Genomic DNA, 23,433 nt, shown 5'->3' with positions numbered 1-23,433 from the left:
TGCCACCACAATTTAGATAGCAATAGCGATAGTGCTTTACTGCCCTCTCTTAAGTGGTTTTACAGAGTCGTCCACTTGCCCCCAACAATTTGGGTCCTCGTTTTACCAACCTCGGAAGGATGGGAGGCTGAGTCAACCTTGAGCCGGTCAGGATAGAACTGCCGAATTCTACCCAAGTCATGTTTGTGTCTATTTAAATAGAGAATTAATGAACATGAACACTTGCTTGTGCTGTGTTTTTGACTGGTATTAGGTTTTTGCTAAAGCATTATTCTATGAAGTAGGAAATAACATTTTGTCTGGTTGGTTCGTTCCTGAAGAATTCGTTATAACAGAAAAACTTCATATAAAAGATTAAAGCCATCAGTTAAATCGGCTCACTTGCTCTTTATGCCTTATGATCTATATAGTAAGATGTGCATTTGAAGATGATGAAATCTTATTTGGTGTGTCACTAGTTTATTTAATCAAAATCATCAGAACAGCTCACATTTATTTTCAGTAAGTATCCCAAGATCAACGTGCTTAAGCCCAAATAAACACAGGTGTCAGGAGCCACCATCTCGGAATGATTCTTAAGTGGATAATGAGAAGAACCTCCAAATAAAATAGAAGAAGAAGATCTTTAGGCGTTTTATTCAATTCCCAGTGAAGTTGGATTTAGGCAGCTTTTTGACGGCACGGGGGTTGGAAAAGTTTCCTGAGTTTTACAAAAGCAAAGCTCTCTCGCTGCAGAGGTTGGGTGAACTCAATGAAGCCTGTTTGTTTCAAGTCCATTTTTAATTCCTTGCATGTATTTTATAAGCACCTTTTTCCTGCACCTTTAATGCTCCACGCAGATGCCGCTGAACCTCACCAATGCCGTAGCCACCGCCCGACAGCTCTTGGCATACACTGTGGAAGCGGCAAACTTTTCTGACAAAATGGATGTTATTTTTGTGGCTGAAATGATAGAAAAATTTGGACGATTTGCTGAGAAATACAAAGAGGTAATTATTTTTAGTACTAGATGTATTTTTTTAAAAAAAAAAATTCAGATCAGATCATCTTTAAGCCATGTTTCCTTGTGAAAGGACCTTCATCCCCATAACATGTAAAAGGCAGCCTTCCCACATCAGCATGCTTGAAGGCTGAAAACAACTGGCCCTTAACAAATGCAGCCATATTAAAAGAGCCTTTGAAATTAAATGCACCCCATTCCTTTCTTAAGTACATAACTGAGGAGTAATCACATCAACTGCTTTCTGAATTAAACTTAAAATTTCTATGTAATTCTGGCTCCCTTCACTAATTCTTTCAAAGGATAGATTCCCTCCGTTTGTACAAATCTGAAGTATATTAAAACGGAACAAAACCACCTGGAAGACTAGTGGGAGATTTTGCCAGAGAGACCACCTATAGTGTGTGTTTTGCAGTGCCAAAACGCTCACACTCGTTGCTTCTGGCATTGCCAATTCAAACCAGGGAAGTACTCAGTGGAATGTTTGCCAGACAGTTTTAAAGGCCAAGGGATGCGGGCATAATTCTTGATTAAAAAAAAAAATATTCTTGAACAACTTGTTTGTTCCACTTTACTCAATTAGCAGGAAGGGAAGAGCTGTTTGTCTCCAGGAGAAAATTAATTGTACCTCATGAAATTCAAATGAGAGTGAGGGAGGAAAAAGTACACCATATAACTAGTTGTAAGTCACACTTTCCAGCCATGGGGAAAGCTTAAGCCCATGGAGCAGCTGAATAATTCCAGGCAACCAAGGATGGGCTTAAATTTGCTGACAGTCTTCAGCTTGAGGGCTCTCTGAGCTGGATTGTTTTCTTGCAGACATTTCATGGCCCAAACTAGGTAACATCATCAGTGCTAGGAAGGAGTGGGGTTTACTCTCAGTTTACATTTTGGTGGCTTGTCCTGTCAGTGTTGGTGAGGGGTGGCCTTGGAGGTTCTTTGCTTGGGCTGCTTGCTGTTGGCTTCTTTGGCAGTTTCTTGAATACAGAGTGACAGCAAGCCACACTTCCTCCTAGAACTGATGACGTTCTCTAGTTGGGTCCTGAGTCGTCTGCCAGAAAACAAGCAAGCTCAGAGAGCACCACGGACCTCTCAGGTCAACAACCCTGAGCTACAGATATTCTCCTTTATTGGTCTTCAGTTTAGATTTAGTTTGGTACTGAAATGGGGAATTCTGGTTTTCTGTCCCATAATAACTTCTCGTGGAACTTCCCCTCCTTCAGGGAGATGAAGAGGGTAGCCTTTTCCTGCACGGACTCCCTTCCTTTTATAGCACAGGGGGATCCCATCCAGATTGGGCCCTGATCTTTCATGCTGACTAAGTTCAAAGCCTGTTGCACTCCTGAGAGAAGTGAAGTCTGGTCTTACCTGGCCCTCTTTCAGAAAAAAAACTGAGACACACCTGTTCACCTAAGCAATTACAGGACCGGTCCAGCTACTTTTAACATTGCCTGTTAATTTCCGTGGGTTTCCTGTTTCCGAAAAAGCAGACAACTCAAAATAAAATCATGAACAAATTTATTGTTATAAACATTGCTAGTTTTATTAGGCTGATTCTAATTAAATGCCCCCCCCCTTGGTTGAGAGGTGGATAAAACCTGGGCATTCCCACGATGAACATTTTGCTCAGTCAAAGATTAATGCTTCACACATTCTTCTCTAGGAATAAACAACCACAGGAGTTTATGAAACATTAATGCTTCGTTCGATTCCCAGCATCCTGAAAAACCTTTTTTCAGATTTGACTAAACTCTAAATACATATTTGAAAATTTAGCTCCATAGCCTTATAAGCAAGAGAACTGCCTTTTAATTCCACCCCCATTGTATCCCTTTTTTAATTAAAAAAAAAAACACAATCCAATACATAATTCCTATTTTTGCAAACACAAACTTTATATTTATGTTATGCTTTTGGGAAAAAAATCCCCTACTTATGCCTTTTTTTAGGACACCCAAAAGCTTTCCGTTCAGTATATTATTCAAATGGGCAATTATAACCAACTATTATTAAGAATTATGTTCCATTTGTTGGGTAAGTATTTCCTAATCTATAGGAAAGGCACAGTAAGTACTGCTGAAGAACCAATTGAGTTTTGAGGCTAGGGAAACCGTGAAAACAAAACCTGGGTATAATAAACAGCTAAAGCCCTGTCATTAAAAACAAAAATCGCTGAGAGGACAAAAACAGACTGAAGATATACATGGAATATGTGACATGACCAAGGGTTAAATTCAGACCCAAGGGCGGGTTTGTCCTTTCCAACTTGTGAGTTTGAATGAATGATAACATAAATGGAAAGTGAGGATCAAGACACAACATACCGAGTTTCTTGAATGGAGAATGGTGTGTGTGTGTGTGTGTGTGTGTGTGTAATTGCATCGTATTTGGCTTACGCATAAGACGACTTTTTTGCCCCTGAAAAAGATGCCCCCAATTGGGGGTTTGGCTCTTTAGCATGCCGGGTCGCCTTATACGCCGCAAAGTAATTGGGAAGCACTGCGGCTGCCCGCGGCTGAGGCACTTTAGTGCTGATTTGAATGATCCGTGGAAGCTAAAGGAGCAGCCAGCCTTCTCCCAGCTCCCAAGAAGCAGAGGCTCGCACGCCCGAGCTCCGCTGAGGTATCCGGCTGGGGCTGTCAGGAGTTATTACACACTGGCGCGCTCCGCAGCTCCAGTCCCGCGTTGCCTCGGGAAGGGAAAGGCAAAACCAGGAGCCGCTGCTGCCATTGCAAAGCGCCGCCGCGGCTCTTCCTTTTTGCCTTTCCCTTCCCGAGGCAACGCTGACTGGGGCCAAGTGGAGCCGCGCCAGCGGTAACAACTCCTGACAGCCCCAGCCGGATACCTCAGCGGAGCCCGTGCGGTGCGAGCCTCGTTCCTTGGGAGCTGGGAGAAGGCTGGCTGCTCCTTTCAGCTTCACGGGATTCTGCTTCCACGGTAGACAAAAGTGCCTCAAAAAAAAAAAAAAAAGTGCAAAAGTGGAAGAGGCGTGCGGAAGAGGGGGCGAGTATATAACAAACTATATTTTGAGTGGAAATGTTGGGGGTCGCCTCTTATACGCCGGTCGTCTTATACGCCGGCATATACGTGTAATCAACCTTTGGGGAATCTCTCTGCAAAATGATGCCAGAGCTGAGACTGGCCCCTCTTCTGCTCTTCCCCTGACAGCTGGGGGACGTGATGGTGGATATTGCTAGTAACATCATGCTGGCCGATGAACACATCCTGTGGATGGCCCAGAGAGAAGCCAAGGCCTGTACTAGAGTTGTACAATGCTTACAAAAGATTGCAACCTACCGGCTGGCTAACGGGGCTCAGGTTTACTCGACGGTAAGGACGAAGAGTTTTGTTTTCCATTTGAGACCCCTGAGGATCGAATCAAGGCTGCATTTTATTTTCACTGACATTGTTTGAAAAGGAATCAGAATTCTGTCTTATCGGCCTTGTAACACTTCTGAAAAGTCAGCTGAAGGGTGGTGGGGAGGGGGCTGCATTTGGCCTGGGGGAAAGAGAAGCATCCAGAAATGAGACAGATCAAGGCAAGGCTGCCTAGGGGGAATAAGATCTCCCCTCCCCCTTCCCTGTGGGAGTGATGAGGCACTTGGGTAGCAGCAGCATGTTGGTGACTTCATGGTGTTTTCTTCTTCTTGATCATATGATAGCAATAGCACTTCTATACCGCTTTGCAGTGCTTTGCAGATCACTTAAGTGGTTTACAGAGTGTATGCAGACACACATAGAGACACACATAGAGAATAGAATAGAAATAGAATTCTTTATTGGCCAAGTGTGATTGGACGCACAAGGAATTTGTCTTGGTGCAAATGCTCTCAGTGTACATAAAAGAAAAGAGACATTCATCAAGAGTCAAGAATCATCAGGTGCAACACTTAATAATAGTCATAGGGTACAATAAGAGCGTGGAAGTTTTCTATTCTAACAATTTGGTGGTGTTTGGGGAGCTAATTTGCCACACAGCCCAGAATTTTGTTTTGTGTTGTTTTATTTCAACAGTATTCTCCAAATATTGCAGTGGAAGCTTACGTAATAAAGGGCTCCAGCTTTACTGGCATGACCTGCACGGTATTCCAAAAAATGGCCGCGGCAGATCGCTCAGGCTTCTCTGACTACGGACGAAGAGACCTGGAGGGCAGCCTGGACAAGCAGCTGGGCTTTAAATGCAACGTCTCAAATACGCTGTCAAGCCTCGCACTGAAGGTGAATAAAAGCTGTGTGAGCGTATGCGCATGGATGCACGTGCTTGTATTTGTGTTCCTGGTGCCCTCAAGCATTGGAGCATTTGGAGATGCTGCCAATTCCAACCACAACCTTTGTACATGAATAGATTGGGGAGAAGGTTAGCCTGAAACCAGCCTGTTATTTTTTTTCTATACGAATAGATCTCGTCGTTGTTTTAAAACTAACTATATATGACTTTTAAGCCCAGTTATATATACATGTACACTCATATACCTACCTCCTGTACATGCACATATATGTCTATGTTTGTAAATAAAGAAATTGGACAATAAGATTATCCAAACAAGCCTTAAGCATTACATCTCTTTACACAAACATTGTGATTGTTTTGAGCAGAAAGAAATCTGTAACAATACGTTCATGTTTAGATGCATAACAACAACCGTGGTGTGGTTTGCCGAATACTGACTGATAAAATTGTTGGGCAGAGGGTGGCCTTACACTCGTAATAACTGGGACTTGCAAGCAATGCTATCCCTTGTGACCGTAGGCTGAGTAGTAGCAGATGTGTCGGTTTATCAATCTGTGATGCATTTGTTGTGAGGATGGGCTTCTGGGTATTAACATAACTTGTCAATGAAACTTGGTGTTGGGAGGACGAGATGAACCTAATCAGTGGTATCAATCCAGCAAATCATAGTTACACCAACTACAGCTTGGTGCACTGTATGAACTAGGCTGGAAAGTGTTTGGAGGCCCAAACTAGGCTGTGGTTGTCCATTAGTTTAGCCTCCCAAACTCTCCCCTTAACAAAACAGCGGTTGGTTTCTAGCATGAAACTGCCACGTTCTCAGGAAGAGACCCTGTGTCAAATTATGCCGAACTCTTGGGATCCTTTGGGGCTCCTCAGTTTTATGGAAAGCTTTTTTGCCCAGCCTCTGTTGCTGTTGAGGAGGAGCTGGACATATTCAAGGCAGAGGTGGCCCATTCAAAGCACTGCTTTTATGCGGCTTACGACCGCCATCGAGCCCAACTTGTTGCTAAGCAAAACTTCTTAAGTGAGTTTTGTCCCATTTTACAACCTTTCTTGCCACAGTCCTTAAGCGAATCACTGCAGCTGATAAGTTAGTAACTGGGTCATTCAGTGAATCAGGCTTCCCCGTTGCTTTTGCTTGTCCGAAGGTCTCAAAAGGAGATCACGTGACCCCAGGAGACTGGGGCTGGGGGTTATTTTATTTTATTATATATGGTCCATTAGTTTTATTGTTTTTTATGTGATGTTTTTATATTCTTGTAAGCTGCCTTGAGTCGCCATGTGCGAATAGGCAGCAGTATAAATAAATCTAAATAAATAGCACTTAGACTTACGTGCCACCCGTTGATACTGACCTTGGAAGGATGGAAGGCTGAGTCAACCTTGAGCCGGTCAAGATCGAACTGCTGACAGTCGGCAGAGTCAGCCTGCAGTGCTGCCTTCTAACCACCGGGGCTCCTGGGGGAAAAAAAAAGGTCATCGGTCAGTTTTCCCCCCCCACTGCTGTTGTATCTTCCACTCAATGAAACGTCGTAACTCAAGAACTACCTGTGCCCTATGCTAACACTGCTTCCTGCTTTCTTTTGCTAGAACACAGTTGTGGAGGCTTCCATCCAGCTGCCCCCGGCCTTGTTTTCCCAGAGGCACAAAAGGGAAATCCAGCCCATGGAAGACGCTCTCTACCGGCTCCAGCTGATCGCCTTCCGAAATGGGAAACTTTTCCCATCGACGGGCAATTCCACGACTTTGACCGCCGACAGGAAACGCCTGACAGTGGTGACCCCAGTCATTCTCACCAAAGCAGGTTTGCTCCTGAGCAGGCTTTCAACCCCCTCTTGTATCCCCTACTCCAGGGTGCAGGGTGTCAAACTCGATATCAGCTTTGAAGCCATATTTTACTTCGATGCTTCGAAGCTGCCACATCTTAGTGCCTGGGAATTTGGGAGGGGGGAGTTGCATAGAGTAGGAAAAGATTGGACTCAACCACATTCTTTTCATAAAGTCAAGGACAAGTCACCTTGCCCCTGGGAAGGAGTGTTTGGAGGGAGGTCTCCAGTTGGGACGATGGTTGACTGGGTCATGGGATGGACTGGTGGGTGCAGGGGAGGGGTTTTGTGACTCTCAGTTGGGAAGGGGAAACCCAGAACTCTCAGATTTGGCTTTTCCCAGATGTGCCAGGGTGACTTCCTCAATCAATCCTTCCTTGGATGAACTTTGTTTCTGAGTGTTGAATGAAATGGGGAATTTTATTGGAACGCTGACGCTCGATTTCATTGAGGGCCGCATCAGGGTTGTGTTTGACCTCGGGGGGAGCGGGAGGGGCCTGGCCAGCTTGATGTCACTCGTGTCGGTGCCTGTGGTGGCCAGAGCACTCCGTTTTCACTGGCAGAAGGTTGCAGGAGACCATGGCAACCGAAAACAAAATTCAGGAGCTCTGCTTTTGCCGGCAGAAGCACCGTGGGCTGGTCCTTCGCTGTTTCCATGGCGGCCCCGCAGGCCAGATCTAAGCACCCCACGACCTGGAGGTTGATAACCCTGCCCTACTCTATCCTCATTCTGGAAATGCCGTTGCTTTAATTTTAACCTGTGCATAAAATTTTACCCCCTCCCCCTTCCCCCCCTTTTCTTTCTTTATAACCAAACAAGACGGCGTAAGCCCGCCCTATCAGGGTGTCCCCATCAATGTGACCTTGAGGCGCCTTGCACACGGCCCCGAAGCAGTGGCGGCTCAGTGGGACTTCGGTTTGCTGAACGGGCAAGGCGGCTGGAAGTCGGACGGCTGCCGTATCCTTTTCTCGGATGAAAACGTCACCGCCATGCAGTGTTCCTCCCTGAGCAATTACGCGGTCCTGATGGTGAGTTTCCCTAGTTTCTTTTAAGGGGGGGGAGAGACACCCTGATAACATTATTCAGACGGAGGCCATGGTTCGTTGGTTAATGTCAAGGTGTATAAACCTGCCAGGATTCACTTTGCTGGGTAGGTGAGCCTCCATGGCGGCCCTTCACAGAGGATTGTGCAGGGTGGGAGAGATGGTGTGGATTTTAAGAGTTGTAGGCTCAAGGGGACGCGGTGGCTCAGTGGCTAAGACGCTGAGCTTGTTGATCAGACAGGTTGGCAGTTCAGCTGTTTGAATCCCCAGCGCTGCATCACGGACTGAGCTCCCGTTCCTTGTCCCAGCTTCTGCCGAAAAAATGCAAGTAGGAGAATAGGGACCCCTTTGGTGGGAAGGGAACAGTGTTTCTCCGTGCGCCTTTGAAGGCTTTTAGTTCTGCCGGCCACATGACCATGGAGACATCTCCGGACAGCGCTGGCTCTTCTTCGGCTCTGTAACAGATGATCACCCCCCCCTAGAGCCGGAAAACAACTAGCACATATGTGCAAGGAGGGGAACCTTTACCTTTAGCTAGGCTCAAATCCCTCTCCTTCCTTTTTGCTGGAATGAAACCCCGCAGCCCAGGCTTCCTACAGGTAGTCCTCGGCTTAACAGCCATTCATTTAGTGGCCATCTGAAGTTAAACAACCCTTTAAAAAAGTGACTCACTTCCATTTTATCACCCTTATGACTATTGCAGCATCCCCGTGGTCATGTGATCCAAATTCAGACGGGCAACTGGCTGGTACTTACGACAGTTGCAGTGTCTCCGGGGGGAGGGTGTTCATGTGATCCCTTTGGCTACCTCCAAGTCAACGGAGAAGCCAGATTCCCTTCACAGCTGGGGTTGCTAACCTAATAACCGCATCCATCCACTTAAAACATCCACAGCAAGCAGAAGTTGTAACACGGGAGGAAACTCAACTCGGCTGTCTCACTGAGCGACAGCCATGTTGGGCTCAGTCGTGGTTTTGAGCCAAGGACTACCTGGAACCCAAAAGAGCGGCTTGCGGACATATAAGAGGCAGATGCGGCCACCAAGTTCTGAAATGGCAAACTCTTCCATTAAATAGGAAAGGACGAAGGAGACAAACGAAGGGACCTGACAGATCACGGCCCATTAAAAAAACATCATAAAAGAAAACCGGTGCTCTTTGTAGCAATTCCAAATATTTAAAAGCATTTCCCAGGGTCTTTGGGATCTGCAAGATCATTGACTCAAAACTTTAATTGGTATTCAGTCTTTAAAAAAAAAAAGTATATGGCACTTAAATGTGCTATGAAGAAAAATTCCTCCTTTAATGGGGGATTTTAGCTGTTTTAATAAGTTAATTGACAGTCCTTTCCTCTTCCCCTTTGATTCCCATAGCCCTTTTACGAATTGCTTTTAATAAGCATGAACAATGGTGAGGCTTTGAATAATATCTTTTAGATTTATATCCTCACAAATCAGGGAAGTGAGGCTCCTCCCTCCCTCCTATCTCCCCCCGCCCCCCAAATCCCTCTTGGAAAAATGCGATGGGCTGAGAGGATGGTTCCAAAGTCACTTGGGTTTTGAAGAGAAGAGCCTCCTTGCTTCTCCTCTTCTCAGAGATTAGCACCCCACGAATGCTGTTTGGTTTTTGTGATCTGCCCTGTTCTTGTTTTGAGCTTTTTCTGTTGCACCATTTTTTCCATCGCTGTGCCAGTGCATTTCATCCTGCTATGACACACGTGATTGCAAGCATTCCTGTCTGTCATTGATATCCAGCGCTAGTTTTGGGCCCAGCATTTTTATCTCCATATCACACTTTGCCCACGATGGATGCTGTGATCTTGCTAATCCTGCCAGTAAGATGCCGATGCACCAGGGGTGGTATGCGATCGCTTCGGAACAGTTTGGCCGAACCGGTAGTTTTTTTTTGTTTTTTTTTTTAAAAAAGGCCTCCCGACGATCAGCTGAGAGGAGCAAAAAAAATTCTAAAAAGAAGAGAAAAGGCGCAGCAGCCCCTGCGCTTTTCTCTTCTTTCTCCTCTCAGCTGATTGGCACTGCGGGCCTCAGTTGGTGTGGGGAAAGCTGCGCCCATGCGTTAGGCAAAGTGCCACACCCACCAAGTCATGCCCAAGCCACGCCCACCAAACCGGTGGAAAAACAATTTGAATCCCACCACTGCAATGGACCCAGCGGTGGGATTCTACCAGTTCACACCTATTCACTAGAACTAGTTGTTAACATTCTAAGCAGTTCGGAGAACCAGTTGTTAGAAGAAATTACTGGCCTAATCCTGTAAGGAAGGCAGGAAGGAAACATTCTGGTGTTGCTTATAGGAACTGCCTCTCCGTTAATCCTTATTACATTCTTGGCAGGACTAGACTTCCTGTCTCAGGAATGTCTCTGAAGTTTTTTTCTCCTCCTTTGCTGGTACTTTGCTTGTGTGGAGTGACCATTCAAAGTTACAATGGCACTGAAAAAAGTGACTTATGACCATTTTTCACACTTACGACTGTTACAGCATCCCCACAGTCATGAGAGGCCAGGCGAGGAGATGCATGCCTCGATGTGAGTGATATTGAGTTGGCCATGCCCAGCCAATAACATGACCACCAAGGCATGTCCACCCAGTCACATGACCACCAAGCCACACCCACCACCTAAGCCACGCGCAAGGAACCGGTTGTTAAAAAATTTGAATCCCACCCCTGAATGGACCTGTCTGCTGGCCTCCTTAAAATAAATACATACATACATACAATGCACAGAGCATAATTTGTGTGTGTGTCTATCTATATCTATATGTATGTATGTGTGTGTGTGTATATATATGAGCTATATATATAGATATATATGAAACTATTTTAAAAATACAAGTTGCAGGTAAAACTGAAAAAAGAGACAGACATCCCATTCTCTGGAACTAAAAACCTATATTATTCACTAAGCTTTTGTTAGCCTCTGCTAACATTGTCAGAGTGTGAAACTACCATTAAGGAGATATGTGCCTTTAGATAACAGTAACCAATGGTAATATAACATATATAACATCAATAGACATATTGAACTGCTACTGGCCTACCAAGCATTGAGGCACCAAGAAAGATCCTGCAAGAAGAGCAGAGACGAGCAAAGCAACCAATGAATCTAGTGGACAAACCAAAGGGGCCTTTAAGACGGAAGGTCCGTTGGATGAGGGAGGGAACCAGACAGAATGCTCTCCAAGTCATGTGCACAACGGCCATTGGTTAATGTTCTAGAAAGACACCCATCTCCTTAACGGTACTTTCACACTCTGACGATGTTAGCAGAGGCTAATGAAAGCTTAGTGAACAATATACGTTTTTGGTTCCAGAGATCGGGGATGTGTCTCTCTCTTTTCATATCCTATATGCTCTGTGCATTGTGATCCAACTTTCAGTCGCTTCCCCTTGCCGAAAGGGTGGGAGGAACGACCTGCCTTATCAAATGTCGCCTCGTTGGCTCTCCTCAAAAGTTGCAGGATCTTCTCAACCTGGTCTAATGTTTAACTTGTAATCATCCTGATGTGAGAATGGTGACCCAGATCGGACTAACGTTGTGCATTGTGTCCTGTTGTCTTTGCCTGTCAGGATTTGACAGGGTACACCCAGTCAGCTGGTCTCCTCCACCCCGTTGTCTATGTGTCTGCTGTGGTTCTGCTGATGTGCCTCTTGACGATCCAGTGTAGCTACATCTATCACCACAGGTAGCAGAATCCTGAATGTATCTTCATTCCCTTGGATTAAACCAACCGGCATTTGTGTGAGGGAGGGGGTGCAACTGGCACTAACCAAACATCTTGCTTCAAAGCACTAAGGCACAGATAGTCCTCGATTTACGATGGTTCACTTACTGAATGTTCAAAGTTGCAATGGCACTGGGCAAAAAAAAAAGACTTGGGACCATTTTTCTTTTCACACTTATGACCATTTGCAGCATCCTTACAATCACATGATCAAAATTCAGGCATTTGGCAGCTGACTCCTATTTATGACAGTTGTAGTGATCCCCTTCCTCCTCCAGTACTGTTAGCTCGGGAATTCTGGGAGTTGAAGTCCACAAGTCTTAAACTGGCCAAGTTTGAAGACCCTTGCTTTAACCAAATCAGCCTGCTCTATCTATGTATGTGTGAAGGTTAATGCTGAAAATATAGAGCTTCACGTTGAATTAGCCAGAAGGCTGTAATATTGCTAAATTCAGGGTATTAAATCATCAAAGAGTGATAATGTGGCTTTGTAATGTGTCTTATACCGGGGGTCCCCAAACTTGGCAACCTTAAGACTTGAGGCCTTCAACTCCCAGAATTCTCCATCCAGGAGAATTCTGGGAGTTGAAGGCCACAAATCTTAAAGTTGCCAAGTTTTGAGACCTCTGTCTTATACCATAAGCTCATAATCTATAATGCTAAAGTCTGCTTAACATTTTCATTTATTTTTTTTATTTCTCCTTACATTGGGACCCATTCTGATGCTTTGGGCAGAGATTGGGTTATTTCTGGGCTTTCATTATTTTGAAATATTTGTATAACCTTGCTGGTACATCTTTTAAAAAAGAGTTACGTGGTTCCAGCATTTCTTTGCAGCTCTACAGAATGCTTGCAAAATTCATTCATTTAATATTTTGCTTTTTCATGACTTAATTTTGGACTGATAACAGCATCCTAAATACAGAGGGGCAAATAAAACAATTTAAAATTGGGCAAACCGTTACCCCTTCCTCACATTTATAGATTGAGCAACTCTAATATATGAGGTGGTTCTAAAAATTTAGCCTAACCTGACTTCAGAAAGATGTCAGTAAGAAATGAATAATACCAGAGAATTTTCAAAGAAACCAACCCACTGCTGAATTTCAGCTAAACTCTGAAAAGTATTGGCATTGTTCTAGAATGTTTACATAAATTAAGCAAGCAGGATTGTTTCATGGAAAGTGAGCATTCTAAAAGGGGTAAATTTGCAATTTACAGGAGCAGAAGGTAATTTTACTCATGTTACAGTAGTAAACCTTCCCTGATTGTTAAAAGCAGTGTGCCTTAGCTGATAATGCTGCCTGGTTTTGGCTTTTTTCCCTGCTGTTATAAAGGCATCTGATTTCATGGTTGTAAATATGTTTTTGCACTGATTATTTGAGTTTCCCAGGATAGTTTCAAGTTTTGGGGGACCATAATTACAAATAATTTCTTTGTCTAAATTGATCAATGTTTAGGATTGTCTGCAAAATAACTGTTTTATTTTTGTTTTCAATCCACAGTGTCATCAAGATCAGTCTTAAAAGCTGGCACATGTTAATAAACCTCAGCTTTCATATTTTCCTGACATGCGTGGTGTTTGTTGGAGGCATAACCCAGACCAAACATACCAGCATCTGCCAAGCGGTAAGTGAAATGCGTATTGGAAAAATTTCAGGGAAAGAAGAAAAAAACCCTCAAAGAATGAAGTCCATTAGTGAAAGAGTTGATTGTTCTCATGATCAGAAAGTTTCTCCTTATTTCCAGGTTGAATCTCTCCCTGTTCAGTTTCCATCCATTGTTCCTTGTCTGGCCTTCGGGTGCTTTGGAAAGCAGCTTGACCCCTTCCTTTCTGTGGCAGCCCTTCCAATACTGGAAGGCTGCTCTCCTGTCTCCCCTGGTCCTTCTCTTCCCTAGACTAGCCAGGCCAGTTCTTGCAACCGTTTTAGTATGTTTTAGTCTCCAGTCCCTCATCAACCTGATTAGAGTATTTTTAAAAAAAAAACAAAAAAAAAACCAGTGTTAACTGTTCATTTTCTGGAACTTTACATTCAGGGCATCAGTTTTATTTTTCAAACAATTTCCATTCCAAGATGCAGGACTAGGAGTCTGGGAGCATATTTTCAGGTGATATAATAATTTATTATAATTCTATTTTTTAAAAAAAGTCTCAGCCTTCACGAGCTACGGTTCCCTTCCTCAGCTCCCTGTAATATTGGAAGGCAGGGTGTGGAGGAAAAGAAAACATGGCTTGTGTAGATAATGGGTGAATAGATTACAAGAATCTTCTCGATGAGCAGCTCTTATTGGTTAAGATCTTCTGAGACAGCCTGTAACTGTGTCCCTGGGTATGTGAGTTCTGTAGTCTCTTGTCTGCTTCTACAGAGCTGGGCTCGGGCTTGTTTTACGGCTGCAGAAGAGCTGCTGTGAGATCTCAAGTGAAGAGCTCGGGCAGTTAAGACGCTCTTCGCTTGGCCCTTATTTTGATTAATGACAGCCATTCATTCTTTCAGCCAAAAGTCAAAGGGACTCCCAAGACAAGGTCCTGAGAACAGAAAATGCACCACACTCCTGCGCTTTTGATTTATGGCGGCCTTCCCCAACCTGCTTTCAACGAGGGGAGGTTCAACTGCCGGATTCTGTCAGCTGCCACGAAGGCCCCTGACAAATCTGGGAAGGTCCCCTTTGCAGGAGGAGATCGGTCGGTGTTTGCTTTGTTAATGAGTAATCTTAAAAAACAAAACAAAACAAAACATGGGAATTGTTTCCTCGATGGCTCTTCTGTGGATTGGGGCCAGAGGTTGTTAGCATCAAGGTTTGCAAAAGCTTCTGCTTTCTATTTCTTACTAATGTGCAACAACAACAAAATATGTTCCACTTAAGCCAGCGTGTCGTACATCATTTGTACTTTGACATTTGTAATGGGAAACTTCCCCTTCTAGTTCTGCGGAGCAGGGCCATAAACCCTGGGGCACTCCCAGAGTTTAGCCCATTTCTCTGGGAGGGGAAAATGAAGGTGTCATTAAATACCAGGGGGGCATAATCAGGTTTACTGTATTTCCTTAAATTCTCGTGTTTTTATCGTGGTCCCTCCTCCCTTTACGGAACATGGTGTTTGGCCTGAGCAAGAATGCCCCCCTTTTGTTTTGTTTTTGGGGTTCTTTTTGGGGGGGAGGGGCTATAACAAGATGAATCTCTCTATATAAAAGCGAAATACCATTCATGTATCATCACAAAACCTCCAGAACCGTAAAGCTTACAAACTTGACATTTGGCTTCTAGGGGCTCACTAAGAAAGGATTTTTCGAAATGACCATCAGAGCATTTAGAGTATTTCCTATATTCTTATTATTAACCTGCTCTGATGCTAAGGAGTTCTACTCCCCGAAAAGAAATCTGTCCCAAATGCAAAACATAAGCAGAGGAGAGGAGTTTAAGTTTCAGTTACAGTTTCACGGCAGCAACCAGCTTTAGTACAGAACAGTTGAGCTAAGCCACACCCAGGCTCCTTGCTGTCTCCTCCTTGCTGTCTCCTCCTTGCTCACACAGCAAATACTCTTTCAGTTTCCAAACAGCCCTCCACTCTCTCACACACTGATAGGATGCTAGCCAGATGAATACCAATGGATTGCTGGTAGGAATTTTATTCCCCCTTTATTTTCCTCCCCAAAAACTAAGCCTGACCACATAATTTCGTAGCAAAGCATGGATATCGAGGTACTTTAATGATAGTTTGAGGAGAAGATGTTTGATGCCAAGGAATAGGAAACAGGGTGTCTTGTGTGTTGTGAAGTGTTACGCAGATCGCTGGTTTCCTGGATCAGCATCAATATCGGCTGCCATTATAATCATATTCTTTTTCGTGAAGGGATTTCTGAACAGTAGAACAAAGCAGTGTTTAAAATATGCTAGAAAGATAAATCAAAAGTGTAATAAATGCATCTGTTTTGAAAACAGAGCAAGTTCTTTAGTTTGATGACCCCAACAGCGGCTTTGCAAATGACCCTTCTGTTCCTTACCAAGCTTTACCGGTTTATTGCTTGCAAAACTGCAACTGCTGGAGAATCGTGAGAGTGTGAAGAGGTGGGGGGGGAAATGGTCTCGTGTTTGACGTGGAGTTTTTGGGTGGCTGTTTTTCCAGGTTGGGATAATCCTGCACTACTCCACCCTTGCCACCTTGCTGTGGATGGGACTCACCTCTAGGAACATCTACAAGCAAGTCACCAGAAAAGCCAAGCGGTGCCAAGATCCCGGAGAACCGCCTCCTCCGCCAAGGCCGATGTTGAGGTGAGAAGCCAGCAATCGATTCCATGGGATGGCAATCCTCTTTCCGTAGCTCGACTGGACCAAGTTTGATGGCGGCATCGAAATCCTGGTGCCAAATTAGAGTTCTCTCAAAAGACCAAGGACGATGTTGGGGAAGTCAAAAGAGTCCACAGGCATGGACAGGATCTTGACTCCCTCCTTTGACCGCTTGCAAAAAGACAAATTGCTACCTGTCTCAACTAGTTTTAACACCCAGTGAATATGTTGAAGCTTGTTAGATTTTGCAGCGGAAATTTAGATCCAGAAAGCACACATAGATGACTGATTTAGCGAGATTCGTTAACTTCTTTATATACATAATAACATTTGAAGTAAAGTTTACAATACCAATAATAGATTCTTCCAACATGGTAAAGTTACAAGCAAAAAGCAGCAGCTTCAGAGTTCAGAGCAGAGACCAGAGCCACACCCAGGCTACTTCCAGGTTCAGTTTCCAAACAGCCCTCATGGGCTGACTTAGTTGCTATGCCTATTCATTGGCTGACCTTGTTGCCATGCCTCTGCCAGTTCATGAATATTCTGACAAAGCTGAAATCTAGAATTCGCCTTTATTTCTTGATAGCTTTGTTTTGTTTTGTTTGGGAAGGAGAATTCAGAGAAGGAAACAAAATGTGTTCGTTTTTGTTTCTCTTCATTATAAGGACAATCATCAGCAGTAGCAAAAGTAGAAATGCAGGAAAGTTTCTCACTGGTTTACTTCTATGCTGATCAAACTCATTTGCTTGTAATGCCTCTGTTTTAAACAACTTAATATGTGAAATAATTGCTTTATAATTTCCATATTAAAGTGAAAAACAAACGTATGTTAATTACTGGCGGTAGACTCAGTAATTAAACGCGATTCTGTTTTGAAATTTCTTTTAATCCTTAATTAAGTCAAATACATATAATTCAGCAAACCATATGTCATCATCCCATTCAAGTAAATTCCTTGATGAAATGTGGATGTAAGTAAGATCTTTGTGCTAACGTAACTTTGAAGCAGACAAAAGACAACCAACCATTTCAAAAAACATATAATTTTGTTAATATATTTTTACAGTTCTTTTTTCATCTTTCTTTTTTTTTTAAATGGGCTTCTTAAACGAGCTTTTCCTTAGTTTTAACTAATTGGGCTAATTTAAGAGATTCTGATAGCCTACCCTTTATTCTGTAAAAAAGAAATCAGGAGCCCAATAGCACCTTTTCTGACCATCAGATTTTATTAAAAGGCATACAAGACTTGGATCTCTCTTAATAGAATTGGTTGGTCGGAAAAATTGCTACCAAACTCCTGTTTTTTCCTACTCTCCTATGGCATGTCACCTCCTACCATATTCACAGGTCATTTGGTGTCTTTCTGTTCATCTGTTTTCCTGTCTCAACATCATTTGGAACCAGCATCTTCTTAATAAATACACGCTGATTGGTTTCATTCCTTCCCCTGGTAGTAACACATACCAGTTTCAGATACTGTTTTTCTATCCAATAATGTTTCCTTCTGCTTTCTTCCTTTTTCACATCCCTGTTAACGGTACAATGACAACTCTTGGAATTTCTGATTCTACTTACTGGCTTTCAGTTCATTAATCATCAATTTAATCAGTTCCTCAAAGAACTCTTGCCTTTAGTTGTTTTCCTGCTAATTAAATCTCATTAATTATGTGTCACCAGCATTAAATCCAGTTTCAGCCCCTAACGGGGGTAAAATGACAGTTACAACAATTCTATTCTCATAAGAGTTTTGTGTAGTACTTACCTGCTCTTTTCCATAAAGGTTATGTTTCATTTGCTTTTTTCTTAACTGAGATTTATGACAGCATGATCTTTATATATAGTCTTTTTTTTCCCTTTCATTTCTTAATTGCAAATGCTCTCCAGAAAGGCAAAATTTAAATGCTTGAATATATAAATATTTGTCAGCAGATAATTTGGCATCTTCTATATGTCATGTATTCTTATTAACTAGATGATCCACAGTATGGCGCATGGATTTTGCTCGGTGACACTTGCATATATAACCCACAGAGAACAGCTAAATGACAAATAAGGGGTATCTCTTTAGTTAGAAAGGGAAATTCTTAATGGCAGAAAAGAAATGTTTATAAAACGGAGAAGTATATAAGTAGACACTCTCTTCATTCGCCTTCAGAGTGAATAACATTTTCAGAATGCATAGGAAAAGCTGTATGCAATTCTTCAGAGACAGGATATCAAAACTTTTTTAACACGTTGAACTGCTCGTCATGGAATTTTAACCAGGAAAAACGGACCTGCAAATGAAATTGGCTGCATGCATAGAAAGATTGCTAGCCAGCATATATTTCTTTTAAATATCGTAAGCTTCTAATGAAGCTATCCAGAGACTAACATCTCGATAATTAGGAATTTATTCATGTCGGTTTATTCTCCATATACATTTTTACTGTGTGCATATATGATGTGCTAGCTCTCCCATTTGAAGAAGTTCAAAACTATTTTGGATGGGTGTGTAAAATAGAAAAAGGCTAAGAAACGAAGAGGCCAGCCTTATTTGTCATTTATCTTGCTCCAGGTCACAGCTTCCCATTGGAATATTGCTCTGCCTTATTCGTTAAAATAATTTCCTCCCATCTTTGTCCACAAGGTGGCAGAAGCTGATCAGCTTTCCTCAAAATTGAGTAAAATATTACCATGGTTTTAATTGAACTTTATTTCCTGATCATCATCTAAAGTAATACCGAAGTACAAGGAGTGAAACTGATGGGAAGTTTTCCTGTGCCTGAGATGCCAAAAGAACTGATCCCAAAACAGAAGTACCACATAGCCTGTCTTAGGATAGAACTCAAAGCGCTTCCCCCTCTTCCTGTTGCAGTGGGAGCAAAGATTTAGCCATTCTCTGGGATTTGTTATGGAGAATCAGAAGGTGTAAAAAGGTGAAGCCATCCCTTACATCTTGTGTGGGCTGAGAGTAGCAGTTGTCAACCACTTAAAATACATCTGTCCATCCAGGAACCCAGCTGGCAAACATCACTGGAAGCATTGGGGGTGGGGGGAGAAAAATCCATTTGATTTTGGTCTGTTCAGTTCACGATCACTGAAACAATATAAAGGCACTGTGATTTGGAAGCCTCCTCTAGTTCATTCCTGGGCACAGATGGTAAATCATATTCCTGACTGTAGGCTCCTCAGTGCTCTCTCAGCTTGGTGGTTTCCTTGCAGATGTTTCACTACCCAAACTAGATGACATCATCAGTGCTAGGAAGGAGTGGGTTTTGCTTTCCGTTTATATTCTAGTAGCTTGTCCTGTTAGTGTTGGGGGGGTGGGGTGGTCTTAGAAATTATTTGATTGGGCTGTTTGCTGCTTTGGCAGTTCCTGAATTGAGATATTGTTGACTTGATTGTTGGTCTGTTGTTAATCTTGGAGTTTTTCGGGCTTGACACTCTGCTCACCCTGGTGGTGATTGCTGGCGGGGTCTTTTCGTTCCCTTTTTGGCTTGTTGATTGTCTCTTTTTGCATAGTCTGTAGATAATTGTTTATGCTTATATGTCTTTTGAGAGAAACCCCACTCCTTCCTAACACTGATGATGTCACCGAGTTTGGGCCATGAAACGTCCGCCAGAAAACAAGCAACCCCAGAGAGCACCAAAGAATCTTCATGTCAACCCTGAGCTACACATTTTCTCCTTGGTTGATATTTCTGACTCTTTAAAACAATCGTTGGCATCTTCCTTCTTTTTTTTAAGGTTCTACCTAATTGGTGGAGGGATCCCTGTCATCGTTTGCGGGATAACGGCTGCTGCAAATATAAGAAATTACGGGAGCAAGCCTCATTCATCCTAGTGAGTATTGACTTACCGACTTAGTGGGGGAGGAGGCGGGGGGGCTGTGGAGAACCTGCTTCTGCCTGATCTGAAGCAGCTGTAAAGGCTTGGTTACAGGCTGCCTAGGCAGTGCCTTTCTTAAGATTGTTCTTTTTTTCTTGCAGCTGTTGGATGGCATGGGAACCAAGTTTGGGAGCTTTTTACGGACCTGCTGGCTTCATTATTTTTGTAAACTGCATGTATTTCCTCAGCATATTTATACAACTGAAGAGGCACCCTGAACGTAAATTTGAGCTGAAGGAACCCAACGAAGAGCAGCAGCGCCTGGCCGTCAACGAACACGGCAGCCTGAACAATCAGGATTCTCTGTCCGTGTCTCTGATTTCTACCGTAGCTTTGGAAAATGAGCACAGCTTCCACACGCAACTTCGCGGCGTGAGCCTCACCTTGTTCCTCTATGTGGCTCTGTGGGCTTTGGGGGCCCTCTCGGTTGCTTCCTCTCCCCCTTTGGATTTAGTCTTCAGCTGCTTTTTTGGAGCCCTGTCTTTGTGCCTTAGCAGTTTTTTAATAACCCATCACGGTGTTAATAGAGAAGACGTCCGGCATTCTTGGTTGATGTCCTGCTGCCCCGGAAGGAGCGCCTATTCAGTACAGGTCAATGTTCAGCCTCCTTCTAGCCCAAGTGGCCCAAAGGGAGATCCTGCCAAGTGCATCAACAGCAGCGCAGAGTCGTCATGCACGAACAAGAGTGCGTCAAGTTTAAAAAACTCCTTGCAGGGTTGCAAATTAACCAATATCCAGGTTGCGGCGGCCCAGTGCCCCCTGAGCCTGGTGGCCCCCAGCCCTGGCCCTCCTCCTCCTCCTCCCCCTCCTCTTGACAACAGTCTTACCGAACACTCAGTAGACAACGAGATCAAGATGCACGTGGCCCCTTTGGAGATGCCTTTGCGGACCAATGGGCACCCCGGACGCCACCACAAAAACCGAAGCAAAGGGCATCGTGCCAGCAGGCTGACCGTCTTACGGGAGTACGCGTACGATGTCCCCACCAGCGTGGAAGGAAGCGTCCAGAACGGCTTAATTAAGACACGTCAAACTACGGCTGAAGGGCATTCAAGGACCCGGAGAGCTTACCTGGCCTACCGGGAACGCCAGTATAACCAGTGCCAACTGGACAGCAGCGACGCTTATAGCACTCTTCAAAAAGGACACCGGAACACTGATAAAGCGGCACCTCCCACTTTTAAAAAAGACCCACTGAGGAAGCCCATCGCAGTCGAGCTGGAAGGGCAGCAGAAGTCCTACGGCTTAAATTTAGCAGTCCAGAATGGACCTCTGAAAAGCATTGCCCAGGATGGGACATTTCTGAGTGCTGACAGCACTGGAAATATCAGGACTGGCTTATGGAAGCATGAAACTACTGTGTAGTGCTACTGAACATCCCTAAAAGGGTTTTTAAAGGTTTTAACTTGTTCCCTGCTCCAAATCATTTTTTGTGGTTGGCTCGTGAAGATATTTTAAGGGGGAGGGGAAGGCGGGTCTGCCATTGGATCTGCTTTTAGAAAGTACGTCAGTGACAATTTTTACAATTTTACATTTTGTTCTGCTGTTACCATCTGTTTTGGGATACCAAACTTGGACAGTTAAATTCTTTTTTTCTTTCCATGTAAGATCGTTCTTTGATACGTCCAATACATTTCATTTTTGTATTTAATTGTGTAAAATAAATAACTTGTTTTAAACTTCTGCTACATACCAAATGCGGTTCTAGGGCTTGCGTCTTTCCCCATTCGGGCCATAAACTCTGTGGCTGGCTAGCTATGCATAGGATTTATTCTCGGGATCCGACACCCTCTGTACTCCAACTGTGCAGTGTGCTGTCTAGCCAAAGTCCAAGCCCTCTGATAGCTTAAAGTAATGTGGCGTTTTTAGGTGTTTGAAAGACCTGGACATGCCTTGATAGGTTATTTATCAAGAAAATGTTACATTCAGTGTTGGACACTCATCGACAGGGAAGAGAGCAGCCAGCCCCTGGATTTAACCAAGTTTTATGCACACGCTCACACACAAGCATCCCCCACACATCCACACAGATGTTCATTATGTGAAGAACAGGATTGATTGACTGACTGATTGATTGGGTGTCATCAAGTCAATGTCAAGTTTTAACAAGCACTTAGATAGATTTTTCTGCAAGATGATCTCACTCCCACTTGGTTCTACCAGTCTCCCAATGGATTACATTGCCCTGTAATTGTATCCAGACTCTGACCACTTACCATCCACTTGCTTGTCTCCTGTCTTCCCTGTAACGCAGAGTCAAAAATAGCGCTTTGGACCCCAACTCACAATTAGGCTAAAAGAAACTAGTCAGTTTGCAACCAGAACAGCCCGGGTGACTCAGTGGTTAGAATGCAGGATTGCAGGGTAATATTCTTGATACATTAATAATATATCTACCCTGTTTCCCCGAAAATACCACCTACCCTGAAAGTAAGTCCTAGCTTGATTTTTACATGTGTGCTCAATATAAGCCCTATCCCCAAAATAAGCTCTAATTTAGATCCTGCCCACTCCAGAGTGGACGGGTAAAAATTAAGCTGGGTGGTGGTGGTTGGAGCTGCCCTACTACTTACCTTTGGATGGTTGTAGCCAGGCCTCACACACCCCGACACCTGCCTTGCCAGCACATTTCTTCTGCAACCAGGAAGGCTGGCCAGGCTTTCCTGAAGGCCTCTGTAGCACAAAGCTCTGGATCGATCCAGAGCTCTCTTATCTGCTTCAGAGGTCTTCAGGAAAGCCTTGCTGGTCGCAGAAGAAGAAGTTCCTGAAGGCCTCTGACAGCGAAAAGGAGGCCAGGGGCGATGCGCACAAGTGAGGTTAGTGGATGGCATCCCCTGAAAATAAGACCTGGTGCCTTTTTGGTGGCAAAAAATAAATAGGGGTCTTATTTTTGAGGAAACACGGTGGTAATAATAATAATGTTAGATATATTAGAATATTTTAATATTCTAGTCAACCAGTCCTGACATCAACTTCCCATTTAAAAACACAAAATTGCACGCGCACAAAAAAAAAAAAAAACTCCAAAAGATCGGGAGCAAAATGTAGGGATTGGGACACCCAGTTCCCCCCCAAAGAGGGAATGACCGGGAAATGAAAGCTTGTTACCTCTCCTTGATCTGCTGCGCTGCCTAACAAGCGGCTGGAGAGGGGCAGAGCAGAAGCCAGAAAATGGGAACCCTCCATCTGCCTGGAGGAGGAGCTCCGACTGCCCTTTCTCGCCTCGGCCAGCAGGGCAGAAGACTTTGTGCTTCAGAGGTTTCCTCCACCATTTATCCAAATGGCTTCTTTGGAATCAGCACTTAGCTTTGCCCATTCGGTTCCTGATCCCAACTTGAATTCTTTTTCTTGCAAAACGTTATCTTTTCCCAGGAGGGGAAATGCAGATTGTGCATCCATGAAAGTTTGAGTTGTTCTTTAAAGCAACTGTGGCAT

General features: G+C 43.8%; 1 protein-coding gene across 1 annotated transcript in view; it reads left to right on the top strand.

The window, feature by feature from the left end:
* The window catches only part of ADGRA3 (adhesion G protein-coupled receptor A3), a 51,541-nt gene extending 29,860 nt beyond the window's left edge, over nt 1-21,681 (top strand). Inside the window, exons 10-19 of the mRNA XM_026678821.2 lie at nt 840-989; nt 4,169-4,330; nt 5,015-5,218; nt 6,825-7,038; nt 7,881-8,089; nt 11,690-11,805; nt 13,350-13,473; nt 15,968-16,113; nt 19,858-19,953; nt 20,100-21,681. Coding sequence (XP_026534606.1) covers nt 840-989; nt 4,169-4,330; nt 5,015-5,218; nt 6,825-7,038; nt 7,881-8,089; nt 11,690-11,805; nt 13,350-13,473; nt 15,968-16,113; nt 19,858-19,953; nt 20,100-21,363 — 2,685 coding nt within the window. The 3' untranslated portion in view covers nt 21,364-21,681. The remainder of the gene's footprint in view (nt 1-839; nt 990-4,168; nt 4,331-5,014; nt 5,219-6,824; nt 7,039-7,880; nt 8,090-11,689; nt 11,806-13,349; nt 13,474-15,967; nt 16,114-19,857; nt 19,954-20,099) is intronic.
* Nucleotides 21,682-23,433: the final 1,752 nt, after the last annotated feature.

Source organism: Notechis scutatus, chromosome 4 (genome assembly GCF_049901735.1).
Source record: "Notechis scutatus isolate UNSWTSFEM ecotype Mainland chromosome 4, rNotScu1.2, whole genome shotgun sequence".
NCBI lineage: Eukaryota > Metazoa > Chordata > Lepidosauria > Squamata > Elapidae > Notechis > Notechis scutatus.
This window is presented reverse-complemented; position numbering and strand designations above follow the sequence as displayed.